The sequence below is a fragment of the Neovison vison genome, chromosome 1, assembly GCF_020171115.1.
Source record: "Neovison vison isolate M4711 chromosome 1, ASM_NN_V1, whole genome shotgun sequence".
Lineage (NCBI taxonomy): Eukaryota > Metazoa > Chordata > Mammalia > Carnivora > Mustelidae > Neogale > Neogale vison.
In genome coordinates this window covers 217,682,364-217,700,682 of record NC_058091.1, presented here as the reverse complement: position 1 = coordinate 217,700,682, position 18,319 = coordinate 217,682,364, and the positions used below count along the sequence as shown (strand labels likewise).

Sequence of the window (18,319 nt, the reverse complement as noted above, 5' to 3'; positions counted from 1 at the left end):
AGGCAGCAACCTCTTTCGACCTCAACTGTAGTAACTTCTTGCTAGACATGTCTCCAAAGGCAACAAAACAAAGGCAAAAATGAACTATTGGGACTTCATCAAGCTTTTGCACAGCAAATAAACAGTCAACAAAACCAAAAGACAATCAACAGGATGGAAGAAGATATTTGCAAATGAAATATCAGATAAAGGGCTAGTATCCAAAATCTATAAAGAACTTATCAGACTCAACACCCAAAGAACAAATAATCCAAATAATCCAATCAAGAAATGGGCAGAAGACATGAACAGACATTCTTCCAGAGAAGACCTACAAATGGCCAACAGACACATGAAAAAATGCTCAACATCACTTGGCATCAGGGAAATAAAATAAAAACCACAACAAGATACCACCTCACACGGGTCAGAATGCCTAAAATTAACTAGTTAGGAAAGGACAGATGTTGCAAGGATTCAGAGAAAGAGGAACCCTCTTACACTGTTGGTGGGAATGCAAGCTGGTATGGCCACTCTGGAAAACAGCGTGGAGGTTCCTCAAAAGGTTGAAAATAGAACTACTGTAAGACCCAGCAATAGCATTACTGGGTGTTTACCCCAAAGATAACAAGTTTGGTGATCTGAAGGGGCACTTGCACCCCAATGTTTATGGCAGCAGTGTTCACAATAGCCAAACAATGGAAAGAGCCCAGATGTCCATAGACAGATGAATGGATAAAGATGTGATGTAGTGTGTGTGTGTGTGTGTGTGTGTGTGTAGATTGTATATAGATAAGTGTACATACATGTGCATATATACACACACAATGGAACACACACACACACACACACAATGGAATACTACTCAGCCATCAAAAAAGAAATTTGCCATTTGCAATGACGTGGATGGAACTAGAGGATATTATACTAAGCAGAATAAATCAATCAGAGAAAGATAATTATCATATGAACTCATTCATATGTAGAATTTTTAAAAATAGGACCATCAGGGAAGAGGAAAAAATAAAATGATGAAATTAGGGAGACAAACCATAAGAGACTCTAAATCATAGGAAATGAACTGAACTGTAGGGAAAGAGGGGGTAAGGTGGATGGGGTAACTGGGTGATGGAATTAAGGAGAGCATGTGATACAATGAGCACCAGGTATTATATAAGACTGATGAATCACTGACCTCCATCTCTGAAATTAGTTATAAAAATAAATAATTTTCTATTTTGAAAGAAATAAAAAAATCTTCACAAGGACGTCAGACCAAAATATGCAAATCAACTATATAGTTTTTTAAGGTCAATATTAATAAAACCCCCCACGGGCACATTTTGCATATCCTTGCTGTACCAATTAATTGCCAATTATTTTCAACTAAAAACTTAACCCAAATTTTATGTATAGACATGATTTAGTATGGAGAACCCTAGTTTCCTGATCTGTATAGACAAAATTTAAGAACACATTTTTGTGTAATGAACACATTTTGCTAATGTCATTTTAAACCAATGGAATTTTTGTGCTTGGGCTGTGAAGTAAAGATGATAGTTAGTTATTAAAGATATTTTGATACAGTGTCTTTATAATAAACTAGTCCATAAATTTAAAAAATAATAATAATAAAAATGAATAGTTTAAACTCTCCGGAGCGCCTGACTGGCTCATTTCAAAGAGTATGTAACCCAATCTCACAATTATGAGTTCGAGCCTCATATTGGGTATAGAGACAGCTTAAGTAAATAAAACTTAAAAAAAAAGAAAAGTGTAAACTCTGTAAAGAAAAGTTTAAACTCTGAAAAGGGTGCAGTTACCATACCTGACCTGAAGAAAGTAAATACTAACCAGGAGAGCTATTGAATTTTTGGTTATGTATGGAATAGAGAGGAAGAGAGAAGTCTACTCAAGAAGTCTACCCAAGAGTTCAGTTAATGGTTAGTCAGGTGTTCATGAAAGTTGCAGAATGAGAAAAATACAGTAGACAGGCCCTGAAGTCAGGTACGGCTGGGCTTAGGTCCCACCTTTGTTTATTATGACCTCTGTGACCTTGGATGCATTCGTTAACTTGACTTAAGCCTGTACCTTTTCTGGAAAATGGAAATGATAATAACCCCTATTCATGGAATTCAGTGAGATCATGCATTTAAAGCACTTAGTATAATAACTGGCACATAAGAAGTGTTCCATAAATGATAACAGGGTTGCTGTTATTACTAGACACAGTTGAAACTTTAAAATCACACAGATTTGGTTTTGAATGCCCAATCTGCCACAAACTGGCCAGGCAAGTACTTAACCTCTCTCAACCTCAGTTAATATAAAATGGAGTTAATATCTACCTCATACTGCTGTTGTGAATATTAAATGAGCTGAAGTATCTAGGAAATACCTGGTTGTAGATTGGATTGGATTTTGAGATCAAGTTTTCCTTCTTATCACCTGTTTACTTTGATACTAGACTCCTTTTTTTTTTTTTAATGTTTGTAAAGTATTTGAGTCATATGTCTAGTCATCTTTAAAGGTCTTCCTGAAAGAGCACTCTAAGAATGTATTTATTTAAATTTCCCTTAGTACCTATTTTCCATTTTCTTTTTTGTTGTTAATCTTTTTTGCTTTTAGATGACAATAAGTTGTAGTGCCTAAGGATTATAATTTTAGCCTTTTAGCATAATTCTTCCAAGTGGTGAGCTAGATCATTCACTCCAATCAATCAGGGATGATTTAAAGCCTATTATGTGCCTCACACCTTGTAACATCAGAGAAGCTGTACGCTATGGTCCCTCCCCTTTAATCTGTTCCAGCAACTTTCAAACAGCTTGGGCTGTACAGTTGGGTTTTGCTTTTTTCCTTTTCGTTCTTGAGCCTTGATCGCTGATTACTTTATAGAATCTCTTAAAGGACTTTGTAGTTTCACTGATAGCTATAATTTAACAAGCCAGTTGACATTTTGATTCTTTGACATTAAAACACCTCATTTTAAAAGTTATTAATAATTTGCTACCTTTAGACTTTGCCTTTTTTTCTTTCATACCTGATCTTTGATTTGATTTCTCATAAAAGTTTTATTAGGTATCTATATTTTCCTCATAGCCCTTTGGATATCTCTGGTTTTTTTTTTTTTTTTTTTCTTTTCTTCCTTGTTCATCATAGCATCTTTTCGTACAAAGCCAGTGTAAGAGACATTGACTTTGGAAGTCTACACATCTGATTCACATTCAGCAAATGACTTCAGTTGTATTTGTTGTATCTGTTTGTCAAAGGAAGATAATACTTACCCACCCAGTTACAACAAAGCATTGTTGTAAAGATTAGATTTAGAATATCTTGAATTTGTGTACTCAGCACTATTGAAATATTCCATTTTATTACATGTTCCCGATAATATACTGCTTTATTTATTGCTTTATTTATTTATTTTACAATAGTGAAATATGATTTTTACTTTTCTCTCTTACCTCATGACCAAGGTATCAAGCATATGTTATTCCTTTAGCATACAAATGGTTTTATTTATGATTAACCAGTTTATAGAAATTGATGTTTCTGTTAGAAAGGCAGTATATCAGAGGCTTACAGACTGGACTCTGGAGCCAGATTAGATGGGGTTAAATCAGGGCTTTGTTTATTATGTAAGTAACCTTATGCAATAAAGCAAGTAATTTAACTTCTTGGTGCCTCAATTTACTTTTCTGCAAAATACAGGAAATTTTAATACATCATAGAGTTCTAAGGATTAAATTAGCAAATATGAGTGCTTAGGACACTGGTTCTCAGACACATTAGCTGTTGGTATTTTTTAAGCTATTGGTATTATTGACAAAACAATATACGTGTTTATCCTTTTAATATATAAGTACTAGGTATTTTGGTAGTATTCTGGCTCTGTGTGAAAGATGACAGCCTTTCCCCTAACAAACTGGAACTCTTATTTTATTTTATTTTAAAGTTTATTTACTTAAGGAATCTCTGCAACTAACATCGGGCTCAAACTCTGAGATTGGAACTCCATTTTATCTATCTGTCTATCTGTAGAGAGTGAGATAGCTAAAGTGGGGAAGGGAAAAGGCAGAGGGAAAGAGAATCTTAATTAAACAGGCTCCTCGCGCTCAGTGCAGAGCTCAAGGGGGGGCTGGATCTCATGACCCCGAGATCATGACCTGAACCTAAATCGAGATTTGGGCTGTTTAACACACTGAGCCACCCAGGCTCCTGGAACTCCATTTTAAATTCAGATTGGACAGTTAGATCTCCTGCAGCTCCTGTCCTCCACTGATTTCCCACTTTGATGGGTTTTATGTAGAAATCATTTTTTGTTAGGAAAATATTATGCTTATTGTGAAAGTTAATGTAATACTGAAGAGCAGGAAGTTAACCTCTCCTTTCTCATTTCTGCTTCTTAGGAAGAGTAATTCTCTTCCATATTTTTATTTGATCGTGTCTTTTATTAGTTTATAACCCCTTTCACAGGCTTTCTGTTAGCCTTAGTATGTATGCTAACCCTTACATACATGAGGCCCTCTTAGCCCCTGCCCGCCTCTCACTTTCATTTTTGGTAATTCCTGTTAGAGTCTCAGGCAAAAAGTCATTTCTTCAAAAAGTCATTCTTTTCTGACTTCCTAAAGGGGTAAGTTTAATGTCCCCCAGCCCTTATACTTGTTCTGCCATAGTCGTTCTCCTACCATAGTGCTGCTCTCTGGGGTGGGGGTCGAGGGGGGTCTTAGAATTGATGAAGTGCTCTTGGCATTTAGTTGGTGGGGCTGAGGGATTCTAGATGTTCACCATTAAGAATTATCTTTTTTTTGTTGTTGTTTGATGATTTTTTTTAAATTATGTTTTTTTTTCTTTTTTTTAAATTAAATTCATTTATTTTCAGCATAACAGTATTCATTATTTTTTCACCACACCCAGTGCTCCATGCAATCCGTGCCCTCTATAATGCCCACCACCTGGTACCCAACCTCCCACCCCCCCGCCACTTCAAACCCCTCAGATTGTTTTTCAGAGTCCATATTCTCTCATGATTCACCTCCCCTTCCAATTTCCCCCAACCCCCTTCTAACTCCCCATGTCCTCCATGCTATTTGTTATGTTCCACAAATAAGTGAAACCATATGATAATTGACTCTCTCTCTGCTTGACTTATTTCACTCAGCATAATCTCTTCCAGACCCGTCCATGTTGCTACAAAAGTTGGGTATTCATCCTTTCTGATGGAGCCATAATACTCCATAGTGTATATGGACCACATTTTCCTTATCCATTTGTCCGTTGAAGGGCATCTTGGTTCTTTCCATAGTTTGGCGACCGTGGCCATTGCTGCTATAAACATTGGGGTACAGATGGCCCTTCTTTTCACGACATCTGTATCTTTGGGGTGAATACCCAGGAGTGCAATGGCAGGGTCATAGGGAAGTTCTGTTTTTAATTTCTTGAGGAATCTCCACACTGTTCTCCAAAGAGGCTGCACCAACTTGCATTCCCACCAACAGTGTAAGAGGGTTTCCCTTTCTCCACATCCCCTCCAACACATGTTGTTTCCTGTCTTGTTAATTTTGGCCATTCTAACTGGTGTAAGGTGATATCTCAATGTGGTTTTAATTTGAATCTCCCTGAGGGCTAGTGATGATGAACATTTTTTCATGTGTCTGATAGCCATTTGTATGTTTTCATTGGAGAAGTGTCTGTTCATATCTTCTGCCCATTTTTTTATATGATTGTCTGTTTTGTGTGTGTTGAGTTTGAGGAGTTCATTATAGATCCTGTCTTTTTGTCCCTACTGTCATTTGCAAATATCTTCTCCCATTCCGTGGGTTGCCTCTTTGATTTTTTGACTGTTTCCTTTGCTGTGCAGAAGCTTTTGATTTTTATGAAGTCCCAAAAGTTTATTTTCGCTTTTGTTTCCTTTGCCTTTGGAGACATATCTTGAAAGAGGTTGCTGTGGCTGGTATCGAAGAGATTACTGCCTATGTTCTCCTCTAGGATTCTGATGGATTCCTGTCTCACGTTGAGGTCTTTTATCCATTTTGAGTTTATCTTTGTGTACGGTGTAAGAGAATGGTTGAGTTTCATTCTTCTACATATAGCTGTCCAGTTTTCCCAGCACCATTTATTGAAGACTTTTTTCCACTGTATATTTTTTCCTGTCTTGTCGAAGATTAATTGACCATAGAGTTGAGGGTCCAAGACCTGAATGATTTTTGACCATCCCACTAGATGATCACGTAGATGAAAATAATGTCAGCCTAAAGCCTAACATAATTTTACATATACATAAGGAATTTCTTGCAGGATTTTAATTAAACATTGAGTTTTCCAGGAATAAAACTACTGTACTATTGAAGGAAGACTATGTCTTGTTTTCTTTGGAGTTCACTATTTTGGGAAATTATGTCAATGACAGCAGTATTTATCACATTCTTGTAATTCACCATATAGGTAGAAACATCAGACTCCTCAGTAAATATTTTTTTTCAATGTAATTGAAATTAGAAGGAAAAAAAAACAGCTCTTGAACCAAAGAGGGGGTAAAGCATTTTTTTCTTCCTGGCCAAATATATTTGTGTTCCTCTCTCTTCCTGTTGTGCCTTTTCATATCATTCACAGACCACACATCTGTCTCTCTCATTAAACCAGAGTTTAGTGGGTGTAATAACAGTATTTTACATACCTTTGAATCTTTGTTGCTCATTGAGCACATGGTAGTTGCTCAGCTTAATATTCAGTTGAAATAACTGCAACAGCAATAGTATTTATTCAGCAAATATTTATTGAATCAGACTCTGCTAGGCAAAGAGGGCAAAAAGATACTGTCCCCCTCAAAGAACACATGATCTATTGCCAAGACAGACCTGGAAATAATTATAATATAATATGATAGTTTCCAAAATGGCAATAGCTATAAACTTTAGATCTGTAATGAAAAAAAAAAACATGTAAGTCTTATGGGGAGGTCGTGGAATAATACCATGAAAGAAAAATAGTATCCAGTATCAATTATAGTGCCAAGGAAGACTCTCAGTAAATATTAGAAATTGAATAGATGAGCATAGCTCATCTGAAGAGTGCAAAGGAGTTTGCCAAATTGTCAAATGTAAAGAGAACATTCCAGTCAGGAAATCCTATTCAGAGGCTCAGAGGTATTGGAGACTTGGTATTGGTAAAGCATAAAGTTTGAGGTTAAGTCGTAAGAGAGAAAGGTGTTCCTAGAGGTGATGGACCAGATCATGAATGGCCTTCTCCATGAAAAAGAAGTTAGATTTTTATCTTGCAGGCAGTGGAAAACCAATGATATGACAAGTAAAACTCCTCTATTTCTGGGGCACCTGGGTGGCTCAGTCAGGTAAGCATCCATCCGCCTTGGGCTCTGGTCATGATATCAGGCGCCCTGATGAGTGGGGAGTCTGCTTTTCCCAATCCCTCTGCTCCTCCCCCTGCTTGTTCGTTCTCTCTCTCTCTCTCTGTCAAATAAATAAATCTTTTAAAAAACTACTATATTTCAAGTCATACCATATGTCAGGCAGGTATGTATAATCCTACTAGAGAGTTGATACAGTCTTATTTTATAGTTGAGAAACTGAAACTCAGTGAGATTAATTAACTTGCCCAGGTTTTCACAGCTACTAAGTGGAAGAACTAGGATTTAAACTTAGGTTGGTTGAGTCCAGACCTCCCATCTCCTTTTTAAACTGTATTTTACAGCCCCTCCAGCAGGGAGGAGACTAGATTTATTTTTACTTTTTTCAACCAGTGTCTTTACCTCGCATGATTTCCAACTCTGGCAAAATTCCAAATTTTTATGTACTTTTAAGTTCTTAACGGTTTGGGAGTTTTTCATTTGCTGAAGGCCCCAAGTGAGATCTTATAGTAACTTAGCAGACTACTTTATATTTTGGTGTTATCTTCTATCTAGCTAGTTCAAATAACTGTCTTGACTAATGAAGAGCCTTTGGTTGCTGGGGGGTGTTCACTATGGAATGCCATGGCCCAATCAGCATGATTTGCATACTCCAAAAGAGAAAAATTTGAAGCACTACTTCCCTTTTTTGAAATACATAGATCATAGTCTTCAGCATATATAAAGAATTATAATTACTTTAAGAACATCCAGTGTTAATCTTGATATTCTATTTATTATGGATGTACTTTACTATTTAAAAATGAGTTCTGCCTCAGAATCTGGTGTCCTTGGTTAGCTTTAAGTGCTTCTGATGTTAATCTAGATTTGTGATCCCTCTGGCCACCCTAGCAGAATATTCTTCCTAATTTTAATGGCTATTAAAATGTGGTAAGTTCTGGAGATAGGGGTTGTGATTGCAAAACAATGAGAATGCACTTAATGCCCTTAAACTGTACACTTAAAATGGTTAAAATGCTAAATTTTAGGGGCGCCTGGGTGGCTCAGTGGGTTAAAGCCTCTGCCTTGGGCTCAGGTCATGATCCCAGGGTCCTGGGATCCAGCCCCGCATCGCATTGGGCTCTCTGCTCAACGGGGAACCTGCTTCCTCCTCTCTCTCTCTCTGCCTGCCTCTCCGCCTGCTTGTGATCTCTGTCTGTCAAATGAATAAATAAAAAAATCTTGGGGCACCTGGGTGGCTCAGTGGGTTAAAGCCTCTGCCTTCAGCTCAGGTCATGATCTCAGGGTCCTGGAATCAAGCCTGGCATCTGGTTCTCTGCTCAGCAGGGAACCTGCTCCCCCCCACCCCCGCCCCACCTGCCTCTCTGCCTACTTGGATCTCTGTCAAATAAATAAATAAAATCTTTTAAAAAAAAAATCTTCAAAAAAATGCTAAATTTTATATCATGTATATTTTACCACAATAAGAAAAATATGGCATAGAAGTTCAAAATGACTTCAGATCTCTTTCTTATCAAGCAGTTAACCACATATTTTTGAGAATTTTTTGTTCCCAGTAACTTGAGGTAGGTGTAAGGGAATTGTTTATCTTTGTTCTACCTATCCCATCATCAAATTAAATGTTCTTAATACAAACTTAGGGGAAAAAAAGGACTTTACTTACTTTGATGCAGGTATAAAGACAGAAGCATGATAATGATATTATGAGGCACTCATCCTCCGGATGGATGTGATGAAGATGCCTTTTGGACTGGCTGCTATTGGCCCCAGCTTCACTTTATTCAGAAGGGTGGCTAAGGAGTTAAGTAGGCTATCCAAATGTCACGTACACTGCTTTGAGGTGCATGGTTACAACTCCAGCTCTCTAAAGTTCAGATTTTTAGGTTCCCTCCTCTTAACCTCCCCCTGTCCCCATACCCCAGTATCAGGAGAAATTAAATTTTCACCCGTTAGATTCACAAAAATTAAAAAGAATGTGCTGGTGAAGATATGAAAGACATTCATATTATTGGTGAGTGTGAATTGCATAACTGTTTTTAGAAAATAATGTAATAACTGTTAGAAATTTTTAAGTTCACATACTTTTGGTTTAATAATCCCACTGAGTTGCCTCTATTGTGTATAGACATTAGTACAAGATTATTTTGTGTGTGTGTTGTTCATTGTGGTTAAAAAACAAAAAAAAGTACAAGCATCCTGGAAGCCAGTTAAGTGGTTGAACAAATGTTCTGCCATTCTAAAGACCCATATTTAGCTATTAAAAAATGAGTTAAATCTATATATGTTGGCCGGGAATGAATGGTATATTATGTGTTTAAAAGTTGTAGCATTAATAATTTGTAGTATGATTTTAAAACAAAACAAAACCAGAACTATATGTATGTTAGAGAATAGAGAAAAGTGTAATAGGATTCATATCAAACTTAAAATGGATTCTGTCACGGACATAAGCTTAGAGGTAGGATTGATTAACTTTAAGTGTACAACCATGTTGTTTGATTTGTTAGAATTTTTGTAATTTTTTAAAATGTTTTTTTAAGATTTTATTTATTGACAGAGAGAGAGAGATCACAAGTAAGCAGAGCAGCAGGCAGAGAGAGAGGGGGGAAGCAGGCTCCCTGCGGAACAGAGATCCTGATGTGGGTCTTGATCCCAGGACCCTGAGATCATGACCTGAGCTGAAGGCAGAGGCTTAACCCACTGAGCCACCCAGGTGCCCCCAATTTTTGTAATTTTTAACAAGTTTCTGAAGTAAGAGGGAAGGAGAGATCTATAACGATAGGATTAATAATAGGGATTACTTTGGATGACTGAGAAATGGGTACAATGGAAACCTTGGTACTGGTAATGATCTATATTTTGATGTGGGCTTTGGTTACACAGGCATCTTCAGTTTGTAGTAATCCATATAGTTGTATGCCTATGATTTGTATAGATTGTATATATATCAAAGTGTATTAAAATTATGTCACAGCAATACAAGGGAGTATGATCATGTTTTTAAAAAGCACTTTGAGTAAATATAATGATATATGAAGGTGGGCAAAAAACAGGACCAACCCCATTATTATGAAATATAAGGTACATATAAGCACACAGAATGAAGACTGGAATGAACTACAATATTAACAGATATTGTATGAACTACAATATTAACAGATACCATGTCTAGATTATTTTTGGTTTTGGGTTTTCATTTTGGGTAGTTGAGGGAGTCTGTAGGAGGTGGTGAGCAAAGCTGCACTACAGGATATTAACCAGAAAATAAGGGTGAAGGAGGAAAGGTTTAAAAAAAAAAAAAGAAAATGCCAACTAGAGACATGCGGTTGAAGTCAGGTAACTTTAACCCCTGCTAGGAAGGAACTCCTACTAGGAAGGGACTAATTTCATCTGTCAAACCATCATGTGGTAATAAAGCCATATGAAGCATTCTTTCATCATAGTGTTTGATTTTTACAAATAATTCATACTTGATTCTCAAGTTCTGTTTTTGATTAAGCATGTTTTAATGAAACTGTGTCATTGATATAGTTTCAAATGATTGTTTCAAATGCAACTCTTAGTAGCTTAAGAAACCGATACTTCGCCCAGTCTTCACTAATTAACTATGGTAATTTGCTCAGATATTTTTGAGCCATAGTTGGCATATCAGGACTAATACCTCCCCAGGCTGGCTTGAGAATGAAATGAGAAAATGTATGTGAGAACACTTCAATGGAATTAAACACGATCCGCTTATAAAATTACATTATTTTTGTTTTTCCTTTGCCCCAAAGTCCTTAGTTGTGAAATGTGGGTCTTTCAGATGGAATTTATTTCACTTGAGATGAAGAATGCAGTTTTTTCAGTCATGTTCTTCAAATGTCAATGCAACATTTAGTGTTTATCGAAGTGTGGATTGTGGTTACATTTTTAACATTTTAGACCAAATATTAGTGCTATGTATGTCAAATTGAAATGTAAACTTTTTTTCTAAGTATTGTTGAGTTGTCGGGAATTATCAGTCTCTTTTCCCTATTCCAGTTATTCTTCATTTTTCACCGTGTTAACTTAAAATGACTAATACCCCAAATCAGATCTCTTCAGGTGTTTTGCAGGGGTTTGGATAAGAACTCAACTTCTGATGAGTCGTTAAATCAGTAATAATCTGGACAGAACTCCATTTGGGTTGGGTTGGGGAAAACTGCGTGGCACTAGGACCCAGGGGGCTCCCGTGAGCGGATCTAGGGGCCAGATTGCAAATTCGCGGTGACTCAGTCTGGTCGGCTCCTTGCGCTCGGCGGCCGCGGCGGCAGCAGCAGCAGACGTTGGCGGCCGAGCTGCTAGGATCAGTTCCCCCCCGGGTTTCTCCGTCCGAGACTTCTTTCGGGGCACCCCAAGCAGGTCCGAGGCGTCTGGGGAGCAAAGGGGTCGTTCTGGAGGGGAAAGGGAGGTTGCTCGGCGCGGGAAGCCCTCGGGCCTGTGCACGGGGAGTAACATTTGCTCCGTCTCTTCCTGTGTCTGGCTTTATTTGCAGCAAACCAAGATGGAGTATGAGTGGAAACCTGACGAGCAAGGGCTTCAGCAAATCCTGCAGCTGCTGAAGGAGTCCCAGTCCCCAGACACCACCATCCAGAGAACCGTGCAACAAGTATCCTTTCCGAGGCCTTGCCGCCGCCCGCGCAGCTCGCCCCGCGCGGGGCCAGCTCCCGGCGGCCGGGTGGCTCCCGCCGCCCCTCCCCCTCCTCCCGCTCCCCGGATCCCTCCGCCCTCCGCCCGCCCGCGGGGAGAGGCCCGCCCGCCGCTGCAGCTCCTGCCCGGCGCCTCGCGCACGCGGCCCTCGAGCCCGGGTCCGGGGTGCCGCCGCTGCCGCCGGCTTCCGGCCCGCGGGAGGCGGGGGCTCTCGGCGCCGCCCGCGATCGCGACATGTGCGCCCGCCAGCCCGCCACGTTCCCGCCCGCCCACCGATGACCTGCCCACGGGGTGGGGAGAGGCGCGGGCGGGCGCCCCGAGTGCGGCGCGGACCCCCGACCCCACACAATGCGCCCTGGGCCGAGGGGCGGCGGTCCGAGCGAGAGTCTGGGTGGAGGGCGCTGTGTGCGAGACGGGACTCGCCGGCCGAGCGTCGGGCCAGAAATGGGGTGGAGCTGGCGCGGGGTTTAAACTGCCGCCGCATTGGTTTGGGGTTTCTTCGAGGCCCCTGCTCTCAAAGTGTTGGAGGACCTACAAGTGGGGGCTCTCAGGTCTCACCCGGGGCTGCTCTTGCTCACACCTGTTGCGAGTCTCCTGGCTCCTGAGAGAAATAGGCTTTTTGGCTCAAAGGCTGTCTGCTCAGTCCGTTTTTACCGAGTTTGTTGGGGTTGCAGTCATAATTGCTACGGTTTTAGAGCCCAGAAAGGTTAAAAGAAGCAGCAAAATCTGTGCTGTGTGTGCTCTCTGTGGTGCCCTGAACGGTGGACAAATAAAAGGTCTTTTTGGATACGATAAAGGAGACAGATTCAGTCACAAATAAGCTTTTTATCCCTGTTACTTTGAGGCTAAAGAATTCTTTAAAAAAAAAAAAAACTTAAAAGTCTGCTGTTGTTGCAGAAACAATTTGATTTTTATTGGTAGTGAACAGAACTATAAAATTTGATAAGTAAGCTCTTTAGTGCAGTTCGGGCTTATTTGAATATAATACGCTGTTAAGGTGAAATTATGTACAGTTCCGACAGAAACTCTGGTAAGTTGAAGTCGAAGTACTGCATTACTACTCTAAGTTAAAACTTTAAATAGGTGAGGAAGTACATAACTTCTTAATAATACACTGCTCATTTAAAACCGGAGAGGATAATGTGGTGCTAGTGCTGAGGTTAAGAGTAGTAGCTTTGGAGTGTGTTGGACCTTGTATCTGAAACCTTGCTGTAGCCCAGTCTTAATTTCTGTTGTCATGTCTGTAGGAATGACAAGATATTTAATGAATTACAGGTAATTGTATGACACAGTTATTTCTTAAGTTAGCCAAGCCTGTAACCACCTTGTAATTTCTTCTATTGCATTGTATATCATTATTTTCTATTTTGGTACATATTTATTAAATACCTTTTATATGCCCGGTACTGTGCTTGGGCTGACAATCAATTTTACAGTTTATTCTGTGTGCCTGGAGCACGATATGCCTGCTGCATAAAGAACAAATTAAATTTCAGTACGTGAACCATATTTAAAAGTACACATTGCTTTATATTTTCAGAGTGCGTAATGATGAATGACTTTGTTCTTTTGTGTGTCCTTAGGAAAGCATTTGTTTTATTATTGTTTCTGTATAGGCTTGAGCACCTTTTGCAAGACTATTAGTAATATGGATAGATGGCCCAAGTTGTAAGAAAGTAAATTTTACCAGGAAGTATTTTTGAAAAGTTAGCGCATCAGCTTGTTAATATTGGCCCTTCACTAAAGAAAGAAACCACTGGGTTTTTCTTTGTCAAGGAAAGTAGACTTTGGAAATTTTCTAGAGAACGTCTTTTGCTAGTTAATTCTGACCACTAACTGTTGAGGGTATTTTAGTATGAAATAAATAGCTAATAGAGTGTACCTAGAGTTTGTACCATGGGATTAATTAAAAAATTAGATCTCAGTGAAAACATTTGAATATTTGTCTAATAAAAGACAATTAGGAGTATTATTAAGAAGGGTATTAGAGGTTAAAGGGGCGTGAAGAAAGATATAATAGAACATTATGTTACTGTTGACTGCCAACAGAATGAAATACCTGCAAATGTAAGTCACCAGAAATGGTAAGTCTTGGGAAGGGGGAACAGTTTGAGAACTATGGCTTCAGTAATTTTATACTGACTTTATGTAATAAGACTTGATATGTAGACTTGTGTATGAGTGGCATTTTATAGTCCGTTTTTTAACTCTGGAAAAATGAGTCTAGTAAAAGCACTTTTATAAAGTTAATTTCTCTAAATGATTTTATTTCTTTGTAATGCTTTCCATTTTTGTCATTATTTTTGTATCTAAATACCCTTCTAATTAAGTATTTAAAGTTCAGATAAATCCAGAATTCTTTTTTTTTTTTTAAAGATTTTATTTATTTATTTGACAGACAGAGATCACAAGTAGGCAGAGAGGCAGACAGAGAGAGAGAGGAGGAAGCAGGCTCCCTGCTGAGCAGAGAGCCCCATGTGGGACTCGATCCCAGGACCCTGAGATCATGACCTGAGCCGAAGGCAGCGGCTTAACCCACTGAGCCACCCAGGCGCCCCTAAATCCAGAATTCTGTTTTGAAAGTTTCTTTGCTATGTTGAACATTCTGAAGGTGGAAGTGGGCTTATGTTGTAATGAATATAATTGATATAAAATAGTAAGTTTAATATTTCAGTCATAAAACACCTAAGAAATCGCATGGTGAGGTTGATCGTTTTAATAAGATAACTTTATTCTTCTTGAGAAAAAAATGCTGGATTGAAAATACCATGAAAGGGATTCTTGATTTTAGATTTAAAACGCTTAATTTTTCCTTAGATTACATTGAGAAGTTTCCTTAACTACTGTTTGTTCTAGAAACTGGAACAACTCAATCAATATCCAGATTTTAACAACTACCTGATTTTTGTTCTTACAAAATTAAAATCTGAAGGTAAGTAAGGATTGTATTGATAAAACTACTTGGAAAGGTCTTCAAGACCTATTAAAATAGGCTGAGAGTTAGTTTAATTTAAAGGTTCTGCGTTTTGTAGTAACCACTACTTTACGTATGTAGAATGAGTAGAGACTTGAGTCTAAGTATTTAGATGCTTAATAAGCATTAGGTTGTTAATTGGGTGTTTTATAATAAATTCCCTCATATTTTGTGACTGAAAAGAGTGTTTCAAAGTCTGCTTTGGTGTTTTGCTTGAATTCTTATTCATGAGTGTCATAAAGGTTGATTTAATACACAGATTGAATGTAGGATTTACTAATTAAGTTTATGTGGGTACAGAAAAAAAATTGAAAGTTCATATAACCAAAATGTAAATTAACTTAGTCGTGTCACCCAGAGAGAATTATTACTACTCTTGATTAATGAATTCTACAGTCTTCTATGGCTATATACACTTTAAAATTTAACTATAATAGGGATCATTCTTTTCATAAACTTTTGTGGTGTTTTTTTTTTTAACTTCTAACAGTACACTGAACAGTGTAATGAAATTTTTTCATTAACTGTTCTTCTGCAATAGTCTTAAATTATTTTTATGCCACTTCAAAGCCTGAAAATTAGTTTTATTTATTTATTTTTAAACTAGTTTTATTTTTTAAATGATGTGGTTATTTGATTGTTTATAATACAGGTCATGTGTCCCAGTAGATTTTATTCATTTCACAAATATTGTTGAGCACCACTTCATTTCCAGGCTCAGGGGCAATAAAAGTAAGCAAAGTAAGAATCTCTGCTCTCATGGAACTTACACTTTAGTGAGAGGTGTTCTTCATATAGTTATTTGATTATTGAAGATTCCCTTCCTGAAACATTGTCAGATGCGCAGAAGGCACTCAAATACTATGGAGTAACTGGCCTCTAAATGTAAACATCATACGCTGTTCAGTGATTAGTGTTTCAGAAGCCACAGAGCAATTAGTTAAAAAGGAAAAAAAAACCAAGGGCACTTGGAGTTGGGAAGCAAGTCTTAGTGACACTGCTTCACCTGTCTGGCTTTTCTCAGCTATATAATGCCTGCGTTAGACTACCAAACAGTTTGTAAGGGTTCATCTCCAAAGCTCTAGGCAGTTAATGGCCTTAATGTGTGGTAAAATCTCACTGAATTTTTTTTTTTTTTTTTCAAGATTTACTCGTTTATTTTACATAGAGCCACTGGCATGAGTGGAAGGAGGGGCTAAGGGAGAGGGCCGGGGAGGATCCTTAGGCATACTTCCTTCCTGCTGACCACCCAGGCTTAATTCCAGGACCTGGAGATGATGACCTAAGCCTAAATCAAGTGTTGGCCACTCGACTGAGTGAGCCACCGAGGCGCCCCTCATTGATCTTATGTTTATTAAGATTTTGATAATTTATAGAGTACAGTGATTTGTTTTTAATTAATTTTAAATATTCTGGTTAACTTGAGCGATTTTAATTTGTGATTGAGGGATGTAGTGGAAACTAAAACTTTTCCTAAATCTAGGTTTTAAGAAACTAGAAATTCCTTCAGCATGTATTTAAATTCAGCAATTAATACTCTTAGTTTTTTAAATATACTTAATACTTATTTCTTAATATAGAAATTTTATTTTTCCTACATAATAATTAATAATCAAATTAGTGTTACTCTTTTTCTTAAGAACTTTAGTATTTAGTAAATGAATTTTTCTAAAATTGTTGTACTCGAAAATTTTTAAACTATTTTCACCAAGCCATCTACTCTGTCATGTTGTATGCATACCCTAAATTCCAAATATTAGAGATTGTTAGAATATTATGCTCTTCCTTGAAGTTTTGGGGATGTAAGAATAAGTATTTTTAAAAAGAACCACAGAATTCAGAAAGCAAGAGAGTATGGGTGACTACCTTCATTTCATTAGTCACCATTTCTCAAAGGACAGAGGAGCTTAACATCTCTGTAACATAATATTCTTGCATCTTATTTAGAATGCAAGTTTACTATGTCTGGTTTTTTATTTTAAACAAAACTGGCATTGGGGTCATCATATTAGTGAAGGAACATAAATAACATCTTTAAATGGAAATGCTTACTTAGTAATCTGTCCACCATCCTCTTGTGAATTTGTTTACACTGAACTATGGAGTAAAATTTTAGGTCTGGAAGAGACTTCAGAGATAAGCTTATCTAACAGCAAATTGAGGGCCAACAAAGTAAAGCCTTAACTTTTTTTTTTTTTTTTTTAATAAATGGTTGATTGGTGGCTCTGGATTTAGGACAGGACATGTTTTACCTTAAGTAAATATTTTAATATAAAATACTTTTTAATTTTAAACCATTTCTGCTTTGTATTGTGACTTACTAAAACTCTTCATCTTACAGCATTTATTGTAAAAAACAGTAATGACTATTTCTTATAAACAAATACATGCCGTTTAAGATAAAATTATATGACTGAATTACTAAGGGCTAATTTAGACAAAAGGATTATTGCTTGAAGCAGTTAAAATCTGGCTATTCATTTATTTTATGGCAGTTTTAAACTTGCAAGAGAATTTAGAACTGTTTGTTTTGTTTTTACGTTATTCATTGGAATGGGTTGTAATTGAAACCAGAAAGAAGTTTTTAAACAGTGACATAAAAGGTTTTAGAGTATATTGCTGTGATGACCTGAATGGGGTTTATGTGCAGAGAAACTTTGCTCTCCTTTTGCCCATCCGGTGTACATCACCCTGGAATATTTCAGTGCTGGTCAGACTATGGGAGCATACTGCAAACTAGAACAAGCTCAGTATTCAATTTTTTAAATAGCGTTTGTAAAACAGTAGTGCTGTAATAGCATATTCTTTTCCCCACACCAGCTCTTCATGTCCTTCCAGTCTTTTAAGGAGGGTGATACTACAGCATGCATTGAAGTCTAGGCTTGAGCCAGGTTCCTGAGATTCATATTTTGGCTTCCCCACTTAATAGCCTTGTGTGACTTTGGCAAAGCCCTCAGTTTCTTCATTTATGCAGTGAAGATAATAACTCCTGTCTCACGAGGTTGTCAGGATTAAAAGCACACTGTTTGAAATGCACTTAGCAGTGTTAGTACCTAATAAGCTTCAAAAGATATTAACTATTACTAATACTGGTGGTGATGCCTATTGGTAAAGCATCAGTTACATTCTACTGGTATTAAATTTCTTCTTAAAAATTGGTTGACACGTATCTATGGACTAAACTTTCTTATGTAAATTCTATTTTTAACTTCTGAAAATTTTAAAACTGTTCTACCCCCCCCTTTTTTTTTTAGCTCAGAGTCAAGTGAAAAACATGATATAAATGAACATCAGTTATTTGTGTGTGAAGGTGATCCCATGTATTCTTTGTC

The 18,319-nt window shown here is 37.6% G+C and overlaps 1 protein-coding gene across 2 annotated transcripts in view; it reads left to right on the top strand.

Moving 5' to 3' along the window:
- Positions 1 to 18,319, top strand: part of TNPO1 (transportin 1) — a 94,233-nt gene that overhangs the window by 28,062 nt on the left and 47,852 nt on the right. Inside the window, exons 1-3 of one of the 2 annotated variants that reach the window (XM_044267380.1) lie at positions 11,609 to 11,725; positions 11,859 to 11,972; positions 14,870 to 14,945. In XM_044267380.1, the coding sequence (XP_044123315.1) occupies positions 11,868 to 11,972; positions 14,870 to 14,945 (181 nt within the window). In that variant the 5' untranslated portion in view covers positions 11,609 to 11,725; positions 11,859 to 11,867. Of the gene's footprint in view, positions 1 to 11,608; positions 11,726 to 11,858; positions 11,973 to 14,869; positions 14,946 to 18,319 lie in introns of those variants that run through there. The other variant, XM_044267371.1, reaches the window with a different exon arrangement.